The following is a 17,992-nucleotide window of genomic DNA, read 5'->3' as shown; positions in this document are numbered from 1 at the left end:
GCTGACAGCACAGAACCTGCTTAGGTTTCTCTCTCTGCCTCTCACTTGCTTGCATTCTCTCTGTCTCTCTCAAAATAAATAAATAAACTTAAAAAAAAGAAAACTGATGCCTCATTTTTCCTTAAAAATCTCATTTGCATATTTTTCTTTGTTCCATTTCTACTTCTAACCTGCCTGGCCCAGGCCTATGACCTATAAACCAAGACCCTGCTTCCCACCAACCAGTGCAGGGATGATGATTTAGCACCTTCTCTAGGCCTCACCTGAGCTGCTGTCATGAAAGAATGGCGGGGGGGGGGGGGGGGGGGGGGGGGAGGGGGGCGCGCGCGGGGGGGAGACACAAGTCTATGAACCCAGGGAAATGCTCACAAGGCTCTTGTTACTTGGCCTTTTCTTCATTCACTGAACAAAGTAGGTACTTATTCTATTGCAGCAGTGTTTATAATAAGAGATATTTGAAAGCAATCCGGATGCAACTTGTAGGGGCTTTGTTAATTGAACTATGGCATGTTCCCACAATGAAACACTGAGTTAGAAAAAGGAAGTATTCCCCGACCCAAAATGGAAAAATCCCCAGGGCATATTGTTAAATAAAAAGAGCAAAGCCGAGAACAGTGTGCATAATATGCTGCCTTTTGTATCAGAAAAGAGGAAACAGAATATTCATATTTGCATTTGTTTATTTTGCATAAAGAAGCATGAGAAACTAATACGTATGGTGGGAAAAATGGGTGTGGTGGGAAGGAGGATGGGGTGAAGTTGGGACAGGCTTAAGACTTTCCAATCTATCCTTTTCACATTTTTAAAAATTTTGAAATGATATTGCATATGTATTCAAAATTTTTTATTTTAAATATAATAAAATTTAAAAATTATTATGGCACTATTCCCTCATCTTGTACTATGTACTCTAAATTTGTACAGAGCAACAGAGTAGGACGTCCCAAAGTCAAGAACAGGCCTTTCTACCTGGGAGGGGAGCTGAGGCAGCAAAAGCAAAGCGTATGAGTGAGGTAGTGGCAGGTAATAAGGCAGAAGCAGGGAGGGGGGCGGGGCGGGGAGATGGTGCTGGAACGAGATCCTGAGTACTATTTACTGTGGGTAGGAAATGGACCAAAATAGTAACAGTAGTGGAAGTATGGGTGATTTTTGTTTCATCTATACTTTTTAAAGTTTACAAATTTGCTACCATAAGCATGTTTTACAATCAGAAAGTATTATTACTGTAACTTATTATATGAAGTGTTACTCCCAGCAGTGACAGGAGGCGACAGCAGAGGATAAGGGAACCAAACGGTGCTCGTAGATCTTGGAGGCGTTTGTGGTACCGCAAGTGGCCACCAGGGGTCAGCAGCATGCCGCAGTCCCCCCCGCCGCCAGCCACAGGTGACGGGACGAGGCTCCCGCCGGGAAAGGTCTTTCCTGCTATCCTCAGTCTCACACTAATCGCCATTTGCTTTCCACATGCTTCTGTCTCGGGCCATTTCCCACTAAATGGCAGTCACGAGGGTCTCCGAGGGCCACAGCTGTCTGCAAGCTGGGGAGCGGTGGAGGTGGGGGCTGGTGGAGATTATCTGGACCTGCGCTCTGCCTGGAGACCCTAGACAAAGAGAAGGCTCTTAGGCTGAGGCCCTGAGCTCCAAGAATCAATCCATTTCTCCTGTTGGGGGACAGGAAACTAAGCCAGTTTCCGGGACTGGAACTCCGCCAAAGGAGAGCCAGGGGTCACAGGAGGGGTTAGCCTGTCCCAGGAGGAAAATCGCTGCTCCCAGTAGGTCTAATGGTTCTGTCCTCATCAAGCAAGGGTACGGGTGGAGGGGTTGTCTGAGGGTGGGTTAAGGGGCTGAGGCTGCCCAAACTCCACTGTCTGAGCCAGAGAACTGACGTAGGCTCACCAGGAGTTTATGGAAACCTGTTACTGAGAGGTGCTTCAGACAAGAAGAGAACAGCCCTATGTTGTATGAGCCCAGACCTAAGACTCTGGAAACCTGCTGTCACCTACCCTGTGACCTTGAGGGAGCTGTTTACCCTCCCTGAGCCTTAATTGAGGCCTCTGTAACACAAAGAGTTAGATAAGATGATCTTTAGGCCTCTCCCAGCTCTGATATTCTATGAATCTAAAAATTCCAGTCTTCCTACCCTTTCCCACCCCAGAAGGGGCTTAGCCCCAGGAAGGTCTGGCTGGACCAAGACAGACCTCATCCCCCTAACATGTGGTTTCAGGACAGTCCCCAGGCAAGTTCCCTTTGGAAGATTAGATCCAGGACACCCTGAAGGTAGAGGAGGAAAAGGTTCTTGGCTACAAGCTGGGACAAAATGAGACTCAGCAGCTCTGCCCTGGAGACAGTAATACCTGTAAGCATTGAGTGTTATGGATATTTCTCTGGCAAAGCCAGTTCAAAATTTCTCCCAGTCCCCACCTTGCTCCCAGACAGCCAGCAGCTCCCACACCTCTATTTACACCCTTCCTGGACAGAGATGAAAAGACCAAGAAGGTTAAGTTATTTTTCGAATAACAGCTATGCAAAGTAACATATATTATGTATGTGAAAATAATATTTATAATCTAGCATGCTAACTTAATGCTGGTCTATAGATGCAGTTATATATATCCAATCCTCTAGTGATCAATTCTTATGAGAGGCAAGGATCACATCAGTCACTCAAACTCCTGACCTTGGGAAAAGGGACATTCTGGGATTCTAGACTGGGTGACTGGGGCAGGTTACAGAATCCTATTCTGGTGAGCTTTAAAAATTAAGCAGGCCTGATTATTCCTGATTATTTGGGGCAGCTCTTCCACAAGGGGTGATGGTTTAGATAACTTTCAGGATCCCCTCCAGGCTGAGAGCCTATAATGTTTTTCTCAGTTTTGCAAGTCTTTTCAACTCAACATACCTTCCCTTGTTTTCCTTATTCCAAATGAAGAGCTGACCTAGAGAAAGACCCCAGATCCAGATTTTGTGGGACCCTGGGGCTTATACATATTTGAAGGACCTTCTTAAAGAAAAAGAATCTTATTATTATTTTTAAAATGTTTATTTGTTTATTTATTTTTGAGAGAGAGAGAGAGACAGAGCATAAGTGGGGAAGGGACAGAGAGAGAGACAGACAGAATCTGAAGCAGGCTCCAGGTCCCAGCTGTCAGCACAAAGTCTGATGTGGGGCTCGAACTCACCAACCATGAAATCATGACCTGAGCCAAAATCAAATGCTTAACTGACTGAGCCACCCAGACGCCCCCCAAGAAAAATAATTTTAAATCACTAATACACAATTTCTCTTAGAAAAGATCCATGAAGTGCAAGCACCTGAAAGGAGAGCTTCAGTAACACCACAGTGAATCTGTTCATTTAATGATCACTTAATGATCTCTCCACGCTCTAAAATGTCCCTGTGTTTGTCTCCTTCCAAATCTTTTTCTCTTTCCTTCCCTTCCCTATTGTGTATAGCTTCCCCTCCCTTTCCTTGAGGCATCTGGGACCAGAGGTATCAGCAGAGCCAGCTGCAGATGAAGTGGCAGTGGGGGGGTAAAGATAGACAACACAGACAGGGAATCAGTAACTATAAAGACACATTGAGGATGGGGGAACCAGGTTTCTCACTGTTGGGGAACAGAGTTAGACATGGGAAGGGCTGAGGCCAGAATAAACTCATGGTATTGAATGGAATTGGAGGTATAGGTACACGTTCATGGTTTGTCTGTGTTTTTTTTTAATTATTTTTTTTTAACATTTTATTTATTTTTGAGACAGAGAGAGACAGAGCATGAAACGGGGGAGGGGCAGAGAGAGAGGGAGACACAGAATCGGAAGCAGGCTCCAGGCTCTGAGCCATCAGCCCAGAGCCCGACTCGGGGCTCGAACTCACGGACCGCGAGATCATGACCTGAGCCGAAGTCGGACGCTTAACCGACTGAGCCACCCAGGCGCCCCTGTCTGTGTTTTTTTTTAAAAGTAAACTCTAGACCCAACGTAGGGCTGGAATGCACAACCCCGAGATTGAGTCACATGCTTCCACCAACTGAGCCACCGAGGCACCCTGCAAATTCAGGGTGTTTAAATGCACACAGAAAAATTTGGAAATAGATATAAATGTATATGTATAAATATGTGTGTGTGTGTTTTATTTGAGAGGAAGAGAGCATGCGTGGGGGAGGGGGCAGCGGGAGAGAGAGAAAGAGAGAGAGAGAATCTTAAACAGGCTCTGTGCTGAGCATGGAGCCTGATGGGGGGCCCAATCCCATGACCCTAGGATCATGACCTAATCTGAAATCAAGAGTCAGATGCTACCTACTGATCCACCCAGGTGCCTCTGTGCACGTGAGTTTTAATATATACAGTTAATGAAAAAAAATTCAACTGAGTAAATGTGAAGATCTAATTGGCTTTATTAAGCAATTCACAGGATCAGGCAGCCTCCCATCTAGCGGTAGAGGGGACCTCTGAGGAGTTGTACAAAATGGAAGGTTTTTATAAGAAAGACAGTGGGGCAAGAAGTTATTAACAAAAGAGAAGACTGTTCCAGGCAAGGTCACCTTCCCTTAGGGTGAAGGGCAGGGGCCGTTATTAGGTAGATTACCTCATCTTTGAGGGATGGAGAGGGCCCATGTGGCAGATTATCTCATTGGTGCTGATCAGAAAATTCCTGACTGACCAGTTAAGACTTCTATTTCTGGCACAAGTTGAAACTGCAGTGAAGTTAGGTATTAAGCTCCAATATGGTGACTTGGCCTAAGTGACACCATTTTGGGAGTGTGATTTTCTTTGTAATAATATAAATTATAGTTATGTATGCATATATATGAATCATATTTATGTGTGCATACACACATGCACCAGTAACAATGAACACATCTAATGCTCAAATCAAGGCTTCTAAGTATTCTCTACTAAAAGGAATCATAGTTCTTTGGAGAAGAGCTCATATACAGCACGAGACAAGGAAAGTGCAAAATGAAGCTAAAATACTTAATTGTGTCAAAAAGTAAGGAAATTCTAAAAAAAAAATCATAAGAATTTATTAGAGTCGCAGGAGCCAGCTTAACAGAGTTCCTTCCCAAGGTCAACCCTGGAACAGTGTGAGCATCTTAAAAGAAATGATGATAGTGTTAGATTATGGTCCACTGAATAGAGAATAAGGATCCATGAACCCTAGTAATAGATAGATAGATGATAGATAGATAGATAGATAGATAGAGGAAGTTCTTCCTTATAGTAGAATGGCAACTAATAATTATGGAAGAAATCAATATTTGGTAATTATATTTTCTAAAATATTTTCTAATAGTATCTCTAATCCTACATGTTTTTACATTGTGACTTTGATAGTCTTCTGTCAAAGAGTGGGATCTCTGTCCCCTCCTCTTGAAACTGGGAAGGCTTAGACTGGAGAGATATCACCAATCAAGGATGGCAGAAGTGATACCATGTAACTTCCAAGGTCATATTAGAAAAGACAATAGAGGGGTGCCTGGGTGGCTCAGTTGGTTAAGCGTCCGACTTCGGCTCAGGTCAAGATCTCACTGTCCATGAGTTGAAGCCTCGCATTGGGCTCTGTGCTAACAGCTCAGAGCCTGAAGCCTGTTTCAGATTCTGTGTCTCCCTCTCTCTCTCTGCCCCTCCCCCGCTCACACTCTGTCTCTGAGAAATGAATAAACCTTAAAAAAAAAATTTTTTTTTTAAAGAAAGAAAGAAAAGACAATAACAGGGGTGCCTGGGTGGCTCAGTCAGATAAGTGTCTGACTTCGGTTCAGGTCATGATCTCGCAATTCGTGGGTTCAAGCCCTGCATCAGGCTGTATGCTGACAGCTCAGAGCCTGGAGCCTGCTTCAGATTCTGTCTCCCTCTCTCTCTACCCCTCCCCCACTTGTGCTCTCTCTCTCTCTCTCTCAAAAAATGAATAAACATTAAAAAAAATTTTTAAAAGGGGTGCCTGGGTGGCTCAGTCGGTTAAGCATCCGACTTCGGCTCAGGTCATGATCTCACGGTCCGTGAGTTCGAGCCCTGCGTCGGGCTCTGTGCTGACAGCTCAGAGCCTGGAGCCTGTTTCAGATTCTGTGTCTGCCTCTCTCTGACCCTCCCCCATTCATGCTCTGTCTCTCCCTGTCTCAAAAATAAATGAAATGTCAAAAAAAAAAAAAAAATTTTTTTTAAAAGAGAAAAAAGAAAAGACAATAGCATTTCTCTTTTACTACCTGAACACTTACTCTTGAAGCCTTTGGCCTCCTCGCACACATGAGCCACCCACACGGGCTGATGTGGACACTCCATGGCTGAGCCCTGAGATTGTGTAGAAACAAGATGTCTGGCCAGCCCCCAGTTGCTGCAGCTCCACCACCATTTTGACTGCAACCTCATGAGAGACCCCGAAACTAGAACTGCCTAGCTGGTCCCTTTCCAAATCCCTGACCCACAAAACCTGTAGGAGCTAGCAAATTTATATTCTTTCTTAAGCCATTAAGTTTCGAGATAATTTGTTACACAGCAATGATTAAGTGGAACAGTGATGATTGGAGCAGTAGAAGATTCAGATGATAATCTTCAGTGACTGCAAAAACTAATGGGTTAAAGATTTGATGAGGAATAAGATGTTTACATAGAGTTAAAGTGTCTCCCCATTAAATATTTATTAATCACAAAGTAGAAAGTTTTACAGTGTCAAATCCTGGCAGACATTTCCTTAACAAAGTGATTAAAGTGAACATCATCACAATGGGACAGATTGACATTATATGCCTCAGTATACAGATAAATGTTTAACTACTGGCTGGGGGGCGGGGGCTGGGTGCGCACTGATTTGTATTTGCTGATTTCTATAATGTAAAAATTCCTCCAATGACCCAGCTGCCTCGCTGACTCTTAACCTCAGTGTCATGAGTTTGAGCTCCACGTTGGGCCTGGAACTTAGTTAAAATATATTTATACATATTACAAAAACTCCCATGATGACCAGTTTCAGACCACCATTGGTTTCACAACAGGCTGAAATTTTAACAATTGGCTGTTGCTTGCTGGTGCAGACCACCTCCAGGGGACACAATCCATGTGTCCCCTGATATGATGCACTGAGAAGGACAAAGATACTTCTGAGGTATTCCTCCTAAGAATGTGTAACTGGCATCTCTTCACAAGGAAACATTATATAGGCCTGAAATGAGAGACACTACAAAGTAACCGGTCTGTACTCTTCAAATCAAGGTCACAAGGCGCCTGAGTGTGTGGCTCAGTCAGTTGAGCATCTGGCTCTTAATTTCAGCTCCAGTCATGATCTCATGGTTTGTGGCATTGAGCTCTGAGGTGGGCTCTGTGTTGACAGCAAGGAGCCTGCTTGGAATTCTCACTCTCTCTGCCCCTCCCCTGCTCCTGCACACATGCACAAACTTGCTCTCTCTCTCTCTCTCTCTCTCTCAAAATAAATAAATAAAAACTTTTTTAAAAAATGTCAACATCACAAAAGACAAGGAAATACTGAAGAACTGTTCCAGACTGAAAGAGACAAGAGATAACTAAATGTAACATGTGATCCTGGGTCAGGTTCTGGGCAGAGAGAAGAAACATGCCTGGAAGGGCCAGGGAGAGATGGTAGTATCTTATCAATGTTAATATCCTGCTTTGGATGGTTAAACTGTGGTTACATAGGAGAATGACACTGTCTTCAGCAAATGTAGACTGGAGTGTTTATAAGTAATGGGCCACACTGTCTGCATCTTAAGTCTCAATTGGTTAGAAAAAATAGGATATATCATGCAGACATTGAAAGAGATACAGATACATAGAGAGAATGATACAGCAAATGTTATAAAATGTCAATAATTTGGAAACCTAGACAGAGTATGTTAGAGTTCTTTGTACTATTCTTGCAACTTTTCTGAAGGTTTCACATTATTTCAAGATAATAAGAAAAATGCTCCAGGGTTTTCTCTGAGTCTGGATCCCAAATTCTCACCTGTTGGGAAATAAGATGATTCACATCTCCAACAACATTCCCTCAGTTTGAATTTCCAGAAGTCTCCCTGCCCTTCCTGGGAGCTGTGCCAACTGACGAAAAGCTCCAGGACCCAGGAGGAGGGGGCTGGACCAGGGCATTCATCATAAGCCATATGATGGGGACTTGTACAATAAGCCTGGCAAGTCAAGGACTCTTGGTGCCCTGGACATTAGGTTTTTCCAGCCCAGACAATTCACCTGGCAAAGAACAAAAAAGGATTTAACCTCACTCTAAGAAATAAATAAATATAGACTACATGAATTCAAATTACAAAAATATGTTTCATTAACAGAAGGCTTTACTTCAGATTTCCTTTAAATAAATAGTAAGCCCCAGGTACAGCATGATTTCGTTTACAAAAATTCAATTAATATGCAAGTTTTTCAAAAAAACATATGTCAGGGTACCTTCTGGGAAGTCCTACAGGAGGAATACGTGAAATCAGATTTAACTACCCCTAGAAGAAATATTACTCAGTTCCAAGGGGGCTACAACCTATTTCCCACATTTTCATAACTCAGGGTCTGGTTCTGTTGAGGTTTCTAGTTCTTTGCTAGGACTCAGCCTATTGAACCAAGCATGAAGACAAGACTTGTAGCTGGTTTAATTTGCCAAATCAGTGATCACACCAAGTCTAGGCCAGAGACCTTATGCTCCTGGGGGACCCCTGTAGCCATGGCAACTTGCTACAAAAGCCCATTCAGCTAAGTTCCATTTTCACCATTTATTAAATGTGAGTCAGTTGAGCTGGGACCTATGTGCTATCTACTGGGATTGGTTAAGGCAATAAATCAAAGACTGTCAGAATTAGACAGGATCTTAAAGGTCATCTTGTTCCATCTGGGTACCAGTCTGTGGTTGAGGACCCCTAATCAGCAAGACTTTTCCCAGTGTCATGAACCAAACAGTGATAAACAACTCTTGGAGGGACGGTTGGCTGCAGCCTATGAGCTCAGATCAGGTGATGGCTGATGGATGAGAAGATATTTGAATCCATCTGTGACTTTTAAGGAATTTTTTGATCCTTCTTCACATCCTTTAGTCAAGTGAAGACAGAGATGGCTTCATGCCTTCCTTCTCCTGAAGACTAGGCTATGAGCCAGAATTTGATCACATGAGGTCTTTTCTTTGGGGAGACTCTGCTCTGTTCCTTCCTGCTTCAGCAACTGGCTCAATGCATACAGTTATATCCATTCATTCAACACATCTTTTGTTGAATACTAACTAGGTTTGGGGCATGGAGCTAGGCTCTGTGTTCACAATGTACATGAAATAATCATTAGCTCCTGCTCACATGGAGCTTACAGTCTGGTGGGAGGGAGACTATCAACACAGAAATAAATATATAATTACAAATTATGCTAAGAGTCATGAAGGAAAAAAAGCAAGGTGCCATGAGAGATATTAATAGGTTAGGGGTCTAGGAAACATTTCTGAGACAATGACATGAAATGTGAAACCTTAAGGGTGAACAGGAGTCAGTTAGACAAAAGTGGAAAGAAAGAATATCCCAGGCAGAAAGAATGAGAAAAGATTCTGATGCAGAATAGGGTTTGGGATATTTGAGGAACAAAGGACCAGTGAGGCCAACGTCTGGTACACTGGGGGAGACTGGGGTAGGATGATGCTGAAAGGAATCCAGGTTAAACAGGATGCCACATGCCCTGTTGAAACATTTGGATTTTTCTAAGAGCACTGAGTTGTAAGCAGTGTAACCTGATTTAATTTAATTTTTAAAAAGCCATTGCTCTGTGAAAAATGAAATGAAGTCAAAGAGAAGAAAGAGAGCTCAATTAAGAGACCGTTATAACTCAGATAAGAAGTGATAGTGGTTTGAACTCAGCCAATAGCAACACAGGTAGAGAGGCATGGAGGATTCAAGATACATTTTGTTGCAGGGAACAGGGGAGAGACCAGTATCAACAATTTCACTGAAAATTTCTGCTCTCAACACCTGGGTAGAATGGATGGAGGTGACATTTGCCAAGATGGGAAAGACCAGGAAAAGGTTAAAAGGGAAGAGATTGAGAATTGCACATAGTAAGTTTCTGAGATTCTTGTGAAGGATCCAAGTAAATAGATAAATTTGGGGATCATCAGCAAATAAATAGTATTTAAAAGCAAAGGAGTGAATGAGACTGCCAGGAAAACACTATAGAGTAAGAGAAAACGAAGAGGAGAAGAAGCAGAGACATGAATACAAGAGAGGCAAAACTAAGTCCTGAGGAAATCCAACACAGAAATCTGATAGAGAAGAGCAACTGACAAAGGGACCCCAGAAGCAATGGCCAGAGAGAAAGGAGGAAACCAAGAGCATTGATGTCACTGGGGTTGAGAGAAAAGAATATTTCAAAACAATGAGTCTGGTAGAATGTTTAAGTATTCCTGAGAGGATAATCAATGTCGAGGCCATTGATGACCTTCATGATGTCAATTTTGATAAAGGAATGGAGGTAGAAACTATACTGGTGTGGGTTCAAGAATGATTGACAGAAGGTGAAAACAGCTTGCAGAGGGAAGAAGAGGAATAGGGTAATAAATGACTGTCTTCTCACTTTGGCCTCCCGGCCAGGTCAGCTACAAACTTATTCCATCTCTCCTCCCAGGTTTTCATGGCAGCTTTTTTATCAATATCCATCAAGGTGCTGAACCTGCAAAGAAAAGGCACTTAGGTCAGCCCCAGGAGAAACTGTTGGGAAACAGATGAGGGGATCTCAGATGCTTGCAGAACACATTTCTCCCCAGTCCGAGAGCAATAACAAAACAGAGGTGTTGTGGAGAAAACCCAAAGAAACCTTCTAAGCTTCTGCCATAAACCTCTACTAGAGATAAACACAAGTTGTGAGGTGGAAGAGGGAGTTGGGGATCTGGGAAGTACACAGGACCCTCACCTGATAGAGTTCATGGCCAGTTGTTTGAGTGTCCTCAGATCAGCTGCCATTCCCCCAATACCCATGAAGGCCTCATAGAAATCATAGGACAAGCCTTTGGCACCAAAGACTGCTGGGTCATCAGAACTGATCACCATGGGGTACCCAGTGGCCATCAGAACAGCAGCAGGATGGTTTCTCAAGTCAGACACCAGTTTCAGAACCTGCCCAACAGGAAACAAAGAAGAAAGACAAATTCTGACCCAAAAACATTGGGATGACTTCTGGGTACAATACAAGGAATAGAGCCAGTCCTCATACTCTTCCCAATTTTCTCCAAGTTTCTTCACCTTCACAAACATTTGGTCTCTCTCTTGGTCTGGCTCAGAGCAGCTCTCTGGAACACAGCAGGAGAGGCAGTGCACAAAGAACCCCAAGCAGCTGTGAAAGCAAAAGTATTCTATGGCCCCTCCTACTTCACTGGCCTTCCTCAATGTCCCTTTAGCTTTGTTTTTGGCCTTGCCCCAAATTCCACCCCACTGGGGACCCTCAACTGCTGCCTCAGTTCCCTCAACTGCTGCCATTATGAATGGATTAGGCAAAGGGCCATTCCTAAATAACTTACTAAGGGGAGAGAGACAGCAGAGGAATACAGAAAACAAGTGAGCTCAAGAGCTAGAAATCATACAGGAAAGTTTGGGAATCAGAACAGAGGTTGAGGTTGGAAAGAAAGATTGTATTGGGTTGGTGCCATGGATCATGCATACCTGGTTGGAGATGGGACAGACTTCTATGGGGATATCCTTCTTCCAGGAGTCAGCCCAGACTGCTGGGTGTTTGGTCAAAGCAAATCCATGGCCAATCCTGGTAGAGTTCAGTATTAGAGCAACCAGAAGGTTTCTATCTATGGAAGTACCCTGCCAGTCTGTGGATAAAGGGGTAGTCTCCAGTCAGATGGATCTGGCCCAATAGACTATCCTCAGATAAAGGCTCCAGATCCCCAAGCAAGAAAAAGAACATTCACACACACACACACACACACACACACACACAGAGTTTCATATAACAATGCTAAAGAGAGGAGGTATGGCAAACCTTTAATTTTATGTATGTATGTAACAGATGAGGAAGTTGAAACTTACTTACATAGGCTTTGTAAATTGAAGGAGCATACTCAAGTAGCAAGACTCAGTTTTAAACCTTGGTCTATCTGAATCCACAGCCTATATTCTTTCTTTCCATTTTTTATGTTTCCAGAGCTATTTTCTGGGAATTTTGTTCATGATTTTTTTACAACAATGTGTTGCAAACTCTTTCAATATAATTAAAAACAAATTTTAAGTTTATTTGTTTATTTTGAGAGAGAGAGAGAGAGAGAGAGAGAAAGAGAGAGAGAGAGAGAGAGTGGGGGAGGGACAGAGAGAAGGGGAGAGAGAGAATCCCAAGCAGGCTCCATGAGATCATGACCTGAGCCAAAACCAAGAGTTGGACGCTTAACCCACTGAGTCACCCAGGTGCCCCTATAGTTACTTGTATGTACTTATTTAATTTATATCTTTAACAATATCAATTGCAAGACAATTGCAAGATTACAATGACCAGTACTGACAAAGTGGTGGCAGATAGTGTTGGCTGCCTACTTACCAGCCATCCCCATTGTACATTCCTTTCTAGCAGGGCTTTCTTTGGAGGGTGAAAATGACAGGTCCTGACTCTCCCAGCTTCCCTTGCAACTAGGATAGTCCTAATGCTGACCTGGAAGGTTATTGGTGGGGAGATCTTGGGCTTCCTCCCTGATAAAAGGAGACACCCTAGAGGAAACATCTTGTCTCACCTGAATGTGACTTCACTGACAACCAAGTAAGGTAAACCCTGAACTTAATGAAAACAGCAGAGGTTGCTTATTATGTGAAATAACAGATGACCTTGTTGTAAAACCTATTGAATGTGTGTATTCCATTCCTGGCAGCCAAAAGCATCCTAACTGACCCACATATAAAATATGAAAACTCCACTGTTCTGTTAGGAATAAAATCCAAGAATTCCCATTACTTTTTAGGGCATGTGTTTTAGGTGGATTTTCACTGGTTTCCTATCTAGAACTTTTTTTTCAAAGATTTCTTCCTTTTATTTTTTTTTTTAATTTTTTTTTTAACGTTTATTTATTTTTGAGACAGAGAGAGACAGAGAATGAACGGGGGACGGGCAGAGAGAGAGGGAGACACAGAATCGGAAGCTGGCTCCAGGCTCTGAGCCATCAGCCCAGAGCCCAATGCGGGGCTCAAACTCACGGACCATGAGATCATGACCTGAGCTGAAGTCGGGTGCTTAACCGACTGAGCCACCCAGGTGCCCCAAAGATTTCTTCCTTTTAAAAAATAAGAACATTAGGGACACCTGGGTGGCTCAGTCAGTTAAGCATCCAATTCTTGATTTTGGCTCAGGTCATGATCTCATGGTTGGTAGGTTCTGTGCTGACAGCACAGAGCCTGCTTGGGATTCTCCCTCTCCTCTCTCTCTCTCTCTCTCTCTCTCTCTCTCTCTCTCTGTCTCTCTGTCTCTGTCTCTCTGCCCCTTCCCTCCTCACATGTACATTCTGTCTCTCTCAAAATAAATAAATAAACTTAAAAAAATAAAATAAATAAAAATAAGAACATTACTCTCAGGTATCAAATACCCAGCTCCTGGCAAAATCCTCTCCTAGGGCCATGCGTCTTGGAATTTGGTTAGATCCTATTACAGTGTTTCATACTGTTGAAATTATTTCACACAGGTAAGTATGATTTTCCCAACTAGACCACAAGCTCTTCAAGGTTAACATCCCCCTACTCCCTTGCCCCATCCCCCACAAACAATTCTTCAAATTTCCTAGAACAGTTTTGATCTAAATTGGGTCTGAATTGATTGAAATGTCAGGAAATAAGAGATTAAGGCACACATACCCTTCCTCTGAGAGATGGTGTGATAAACCAAGGTTTAAGCCTGGTTGTGAAATCCAAGCCCCGACACTGCTCTCCACTTATCTCCTTGGTCTTCTAAGGGTGACAGGCGCCTACAGTACTCAGGGACACCAGGTGGGGTGTAGCAGCAAGATTTCCTCCTGATCTAAGCCCCCCAAATCTTCATTTTAACCTGAAATTGCAGCCATGATCTGGGACTCCTTTTGCTTAGGGCTTACATACTTTAAGGACTGGAATATGGGAAGCTCTGAGAGATGACCTATGAACCTGTGGAGTGAGCTTTAGGGAGCAAAGGCATGGCTGGGCTAATGGCATTTCATAAACAATAGTAGTCAAGCTGTCTGGGCTGGGTGGGGTCTCCTCTTCAGCACTGATGAGTGTGGACAGAGCCTCCTAGTTGCCTGGTTGTAGTCCCTTTTCTGCCACTTACCCTTGTGTGACTTTGGACAGGTGAATTAACCTCTTAAGCACAACTTGATTATAAAATGGAGATCATCAGAAAGAATTCAAAATCAAATTCCATCAATGACTAGCTCTTTACCCTTGGGCCAAGTACTCTATGTTTGGAGCCTTGGGCTCTTCATCTATAAAATGGGGATAGAGGGTGGCTTAGATGGTTAAGTGTCCAACTCTTGGTTTCAGTTCAGGTCATGATCTCACAGTTTGTGGGTTTGAGCCCTGCATTGGGCTCTGTGCTGACAGTGTGGAGCCTGTGTGGGATTCTCTTTCTATCCCTCTCTCTGTCCCTTCCCTGCTCACCCACGCTCTCTCTCTCTCTCTCAAAATAAATAAATAAAACATTTTAAAAATAAAAAATAAAATAAATAAAGCACAGTTTAAAATATAAAAAATAAATAAAATTGGGATAAAAACACCTTCCTGGCAGGACTGGGGTGAGAATTAGAAATAACATATGTAAAGTGCCAGATACTGTTATATTATCTGTTATATTGTTATTCCTTCTCCAGGGGGAATACATATTTCTCCATATGAAATGGACAAGTGCCATAAAATGACTATCAACAATACTAATACTGCCCCAGGATCCCATCAGTTCTCTTGAGTGATAATAAGGAGCTTTCCTATCCATCCCACCTCTGTCCTGCTCGTCTCCACATGGCTCACCTGTCTCTCCAGCATGGAAAAAGTAAGGCAGTTTAACGCCATGCAAGGTGGGAATCATCAAAGCCTCCCTGTAGTCATACAAGGAGTGGCCAGTGTCCTCATGTCCCACCTGCAGGACAGAGAGGAGGGGACATGGAGCTGTCTTCTTGGTCCAAGCCTCAATTTTCTGATGGTACCCTCAATAGCCTGTGAATACTCTTCCTTATAACCTGACGTTACTACTTGAGGCCATTGTCACATAGCCTTTTAAAAATGACCGGCAGCAAAATTGGAAAAGAAAAGAAAGTATATTATTACCCCTAAATAATTCCCCCTGCTTAGTCAGTCAGAGGCTGTATCTCGTATCCTCCCACCCCTTTCCACCTTGTGTTCTGACATCACTTTCCAAGTCCCTGTGCTCAGCCCTGAGCTTCTTGCTGTGGGCAGAGAGTGAGGGAGAAAGCAAGAGCAACAGAGAGACACAGAGAAAACAAGACATTGAGATACTGACAGACCCACAGAAAATGGAGAGAGAGTGCGAGGGAACAAGAGCCCTGGACCAGGAGTCAGGAAGGCTCCAGACTCAGCTCAGTCACCCATTACCTGTGGGTCCTTGGACATGTCAGTTTCCTGGCAGGGTCCCTCTGTGACAAAACTATGCTTTTCAAACTAAACCACACATATCCCCAGGGCTTGTAGCTGCATGCCAAGAGCAAGGGTGCCTTAGGATAAAATGGGTACCTCCTTCAGAATGCCAATTTTAATTTGTTGGGGGGAAATGGAACATTTTTATAATAAGCCAAATACAGGTATTCAATGTAGTGGAATGGAGTACAGGCTTGAAAGAGAGTTGGAACTTGCAAGTAGACTCCTTTGAACAACTATCTACCCCCCTTCCTACCCCAATTTCCCTCTAGAACTTGTCCATTACAGTCCTTGAACGAACTGTTCTGGAAGTTCTATACTAGAGGCTCTTCTTCTCAGCCCCCTTTGTCAGGGCTGCACACAGAGGGGAAAGGTGAGATGGGAGGAACTTCTGCCCCTTTCTGGAGAGGCTAGATCCTTGAGCACCGCCCAGAGATCCCAGGAAGGCATCCCAGTACAAACAAAATGATTCTTTGAAATCCACTCCTTTGAGCTCTGGATGTTCTGAAAGCAAAAGCTTAAGCCCAGTTTCAGGTAAAATGTACAGATATACTCCCTCCCTATAAGAGGGAGTCAGGAGTGCCTTTTAGCCAGTTTATTCAAACTAATTTAGCTTCCTTAATGAGATTGATGAGTTGCCACCTAGGAAGTGTGCCCTGGCTATCAGAACTCAGCTATGGCTTTGATTTGGGAGGGGGCGGGGGGTTGGCAGTGGTCAAGGCAGTGACACCACTATGGACGTGCAGCTTCAAAAATAGCTGAGGAAGCAAATGGATGAAGGGACAGAGGACACCTTTCCCATCCTTGACAGTTTTGCCCAGGGCTAGACCCATCTCTGCTTCCAGACCACCCTCTATGTGCTATAGTTTTAAGAGGCAGGTGTAGGTAGGCCACATGTGCTAGAAAGAGGATGGAGGGCAGGGAAATGGAAATAAGCCCACCATTACTACCCAACCTCATTGAATTCCTTCCTTATTCTGGAACTCCCCTTTTCAGGCTTTTGGCCCTGTCTGCTCTCCTTTCTCTTGTGACTATCATCCTCCTGCAGGCCCCTACACAAGGTCAGTGCTAAACCCTGGCCAGGCCTGTGGTTGACAGCCTGAGCCTCTGCAGAAGGTTTCAGTGCATGCTGCCAGGGCCTTCACAAAGAGCTGCCTGCTGGGCCCTGCTCTCAGACAGCTTTGTTGTGTAGGGTCTGTTACCAGGTCAAACCCTGCCACCATCTTGGGGAACATGGTTCGGAGCGTCATGGCTGTTTGGATGGATTTCATGATGAAGGACACATTTTTGGCTCTGTGGGAGAGACGGAGAAAAGCATAGGAGACAGTGTGACTTGGCATTGGCGGACCTATGTACCCCGGGGGGACCCCGTACCTCGGAGCAGCTCCCCCGGTGCCTGGGGCTGGTCTAGTCCAGATTACTCAGTAACCACTTCTCAGACCCTCAGCACATGAGCCTATCCTGCCCATGCTCTTGTGATCCCTTCCAGGGGATACATCTGAGAGATATTTCACCCAAATCCACCCTTTTGAGGAGTCTGGCTGGTTCTAGAGGAAACTTTGGTGTCTGAACAACAACTGAGGAAAGGAGACCCATGGGATAGGTTTCATCTGTCCACATTTGTATGAAGCAAAGAGGTCTTGTCCGAAACTTGCCCTGCCTCCCCGAGACGAAGGCTCCTGGAACGGGGTGCAGTACAGAGGCCAGCTCTCTGTTCACTGGACACCTGTGAAATGCTACAGAATGCCCAATTCCCTGTCGAGTCAGCTGGACCTGGCAACTGTATGTCCTCTCCCTCCAGCTGAATCAGCAAGGCCCTGGGCACTCCAGAAACCATGAAAGCAAACTGTCTTACTTCTGTCTGTACCCTCTCTGTTCAAGCCCAGGATAGGGGTGAGGCAAGCAGCACAACAGAAGCACCAAAAGAAAAGTCTGGCACAACTCTGTGACAGGACAAAGGTCTCTGCACAGCAGCTGGCTCACTTGTTCCTCAGTTCTATGGGCCTACATTTCTCCTGCCCCCTCCCTATGCCTGCCCATTCCCTCTCCTGCAGAGCCTCCCCCTCCTGCAGATCCTCTAAGGGATCACAGGAGGATTTACCACCTGCAACCCAGCCCTCACATCCTCCTGCCACTGGCCCCCAGAGAGCCTCTGAGGGGAACCAGTGGGGCCCCAGCCCGCAAGCTCCACCCTGGCCAACTAGCACACAGGTGCAGGCCTCTGTTCTCACAAACGGTGAAGGGGATTCAGGGGAAATGGGGCGGGGAGGGGTTTGACTGCCATCCAGAGCCCAACCTCTAAGGCTGAGCTGCCCCTCCCCAAGCTCTGACTCAGTGTGATCCCCATCTGTTTGCCACCCCTGCATCTCCAGCCCCGCAGGTGGGTCACAGTCCTTACACAGGCCTACCTTTGACAGAGAGCCT

The 17,992-nt window shown here is 44.5% G+C and overlaps 1 protein-coding gene across 4 annotated transcripts in view; it reads right to left on the bottom strand.

Annotated features, from left to right (window-relative positions):
• Positions 1–418: 418 nt before the first annotated feature.
• ADA2 (adenosine deaminase 2) overlaps positions 419–17,992 on the bottom strand; it is a 36,852-nt gene continuing 19,278 nt past the window's right edge. For 2 of the 4 annotated variants that reach the window (XM_060658898.3, XM_060658901.3), the window contains 6 exons: positions 16,771–16,861; positions 14,945–15,053; positions 11,627–11,784; positions 10,881–11,083; positions 10,545–10,640; positions 6,604–8,186 (listed from right to left, as the gene is read on the bottom strand). In XM_060658898.3, the coding sequence (XP_060514881.3) occupies positions 8,183–8,186; positions 10,545–10,640; positions 10,881–11,083; positions 11,627–11,784; positions 14,945–15,053; positions 16,771–16,861 (661 nt within the window). In that variant the 3' untranslated portion in view covers positions 6,604–8,182. Of the gene's footprint in view, positions 1,601–6,603; positions 8,187–10,544; positions 10,641–10,880; positions 11,084–11,626; positions 11,785–14,944; positions 15,054–16,770; positions 16,862–17,992 lie in introns of those variants that run through there. The other 2 variants (XR_009617538.3, XR_009617537.3) reach the window with 2 other exon arrangements.

The sequence above is a fragment of the Panthera onca genome, chromosome B4, assembly GCF_046562875.1.
Source record: "Panthera onca isolate mPanOnc1 chromosome B4, mPanOnc1 haplotype 2, whole genome shotgun sequence".
Taxonomy (NCBI): domain Eukaryota; kingdom Metazoa; phylum Chordata; class Mammalia; order Carnivora; family Felidae; genus Panthera; species Panthera onca.
The sequence above is the reverse complement of the archived record's forward strand: the minus strand, read 5'-3'. Positions and strand labels throughout refer to the sequence as shown.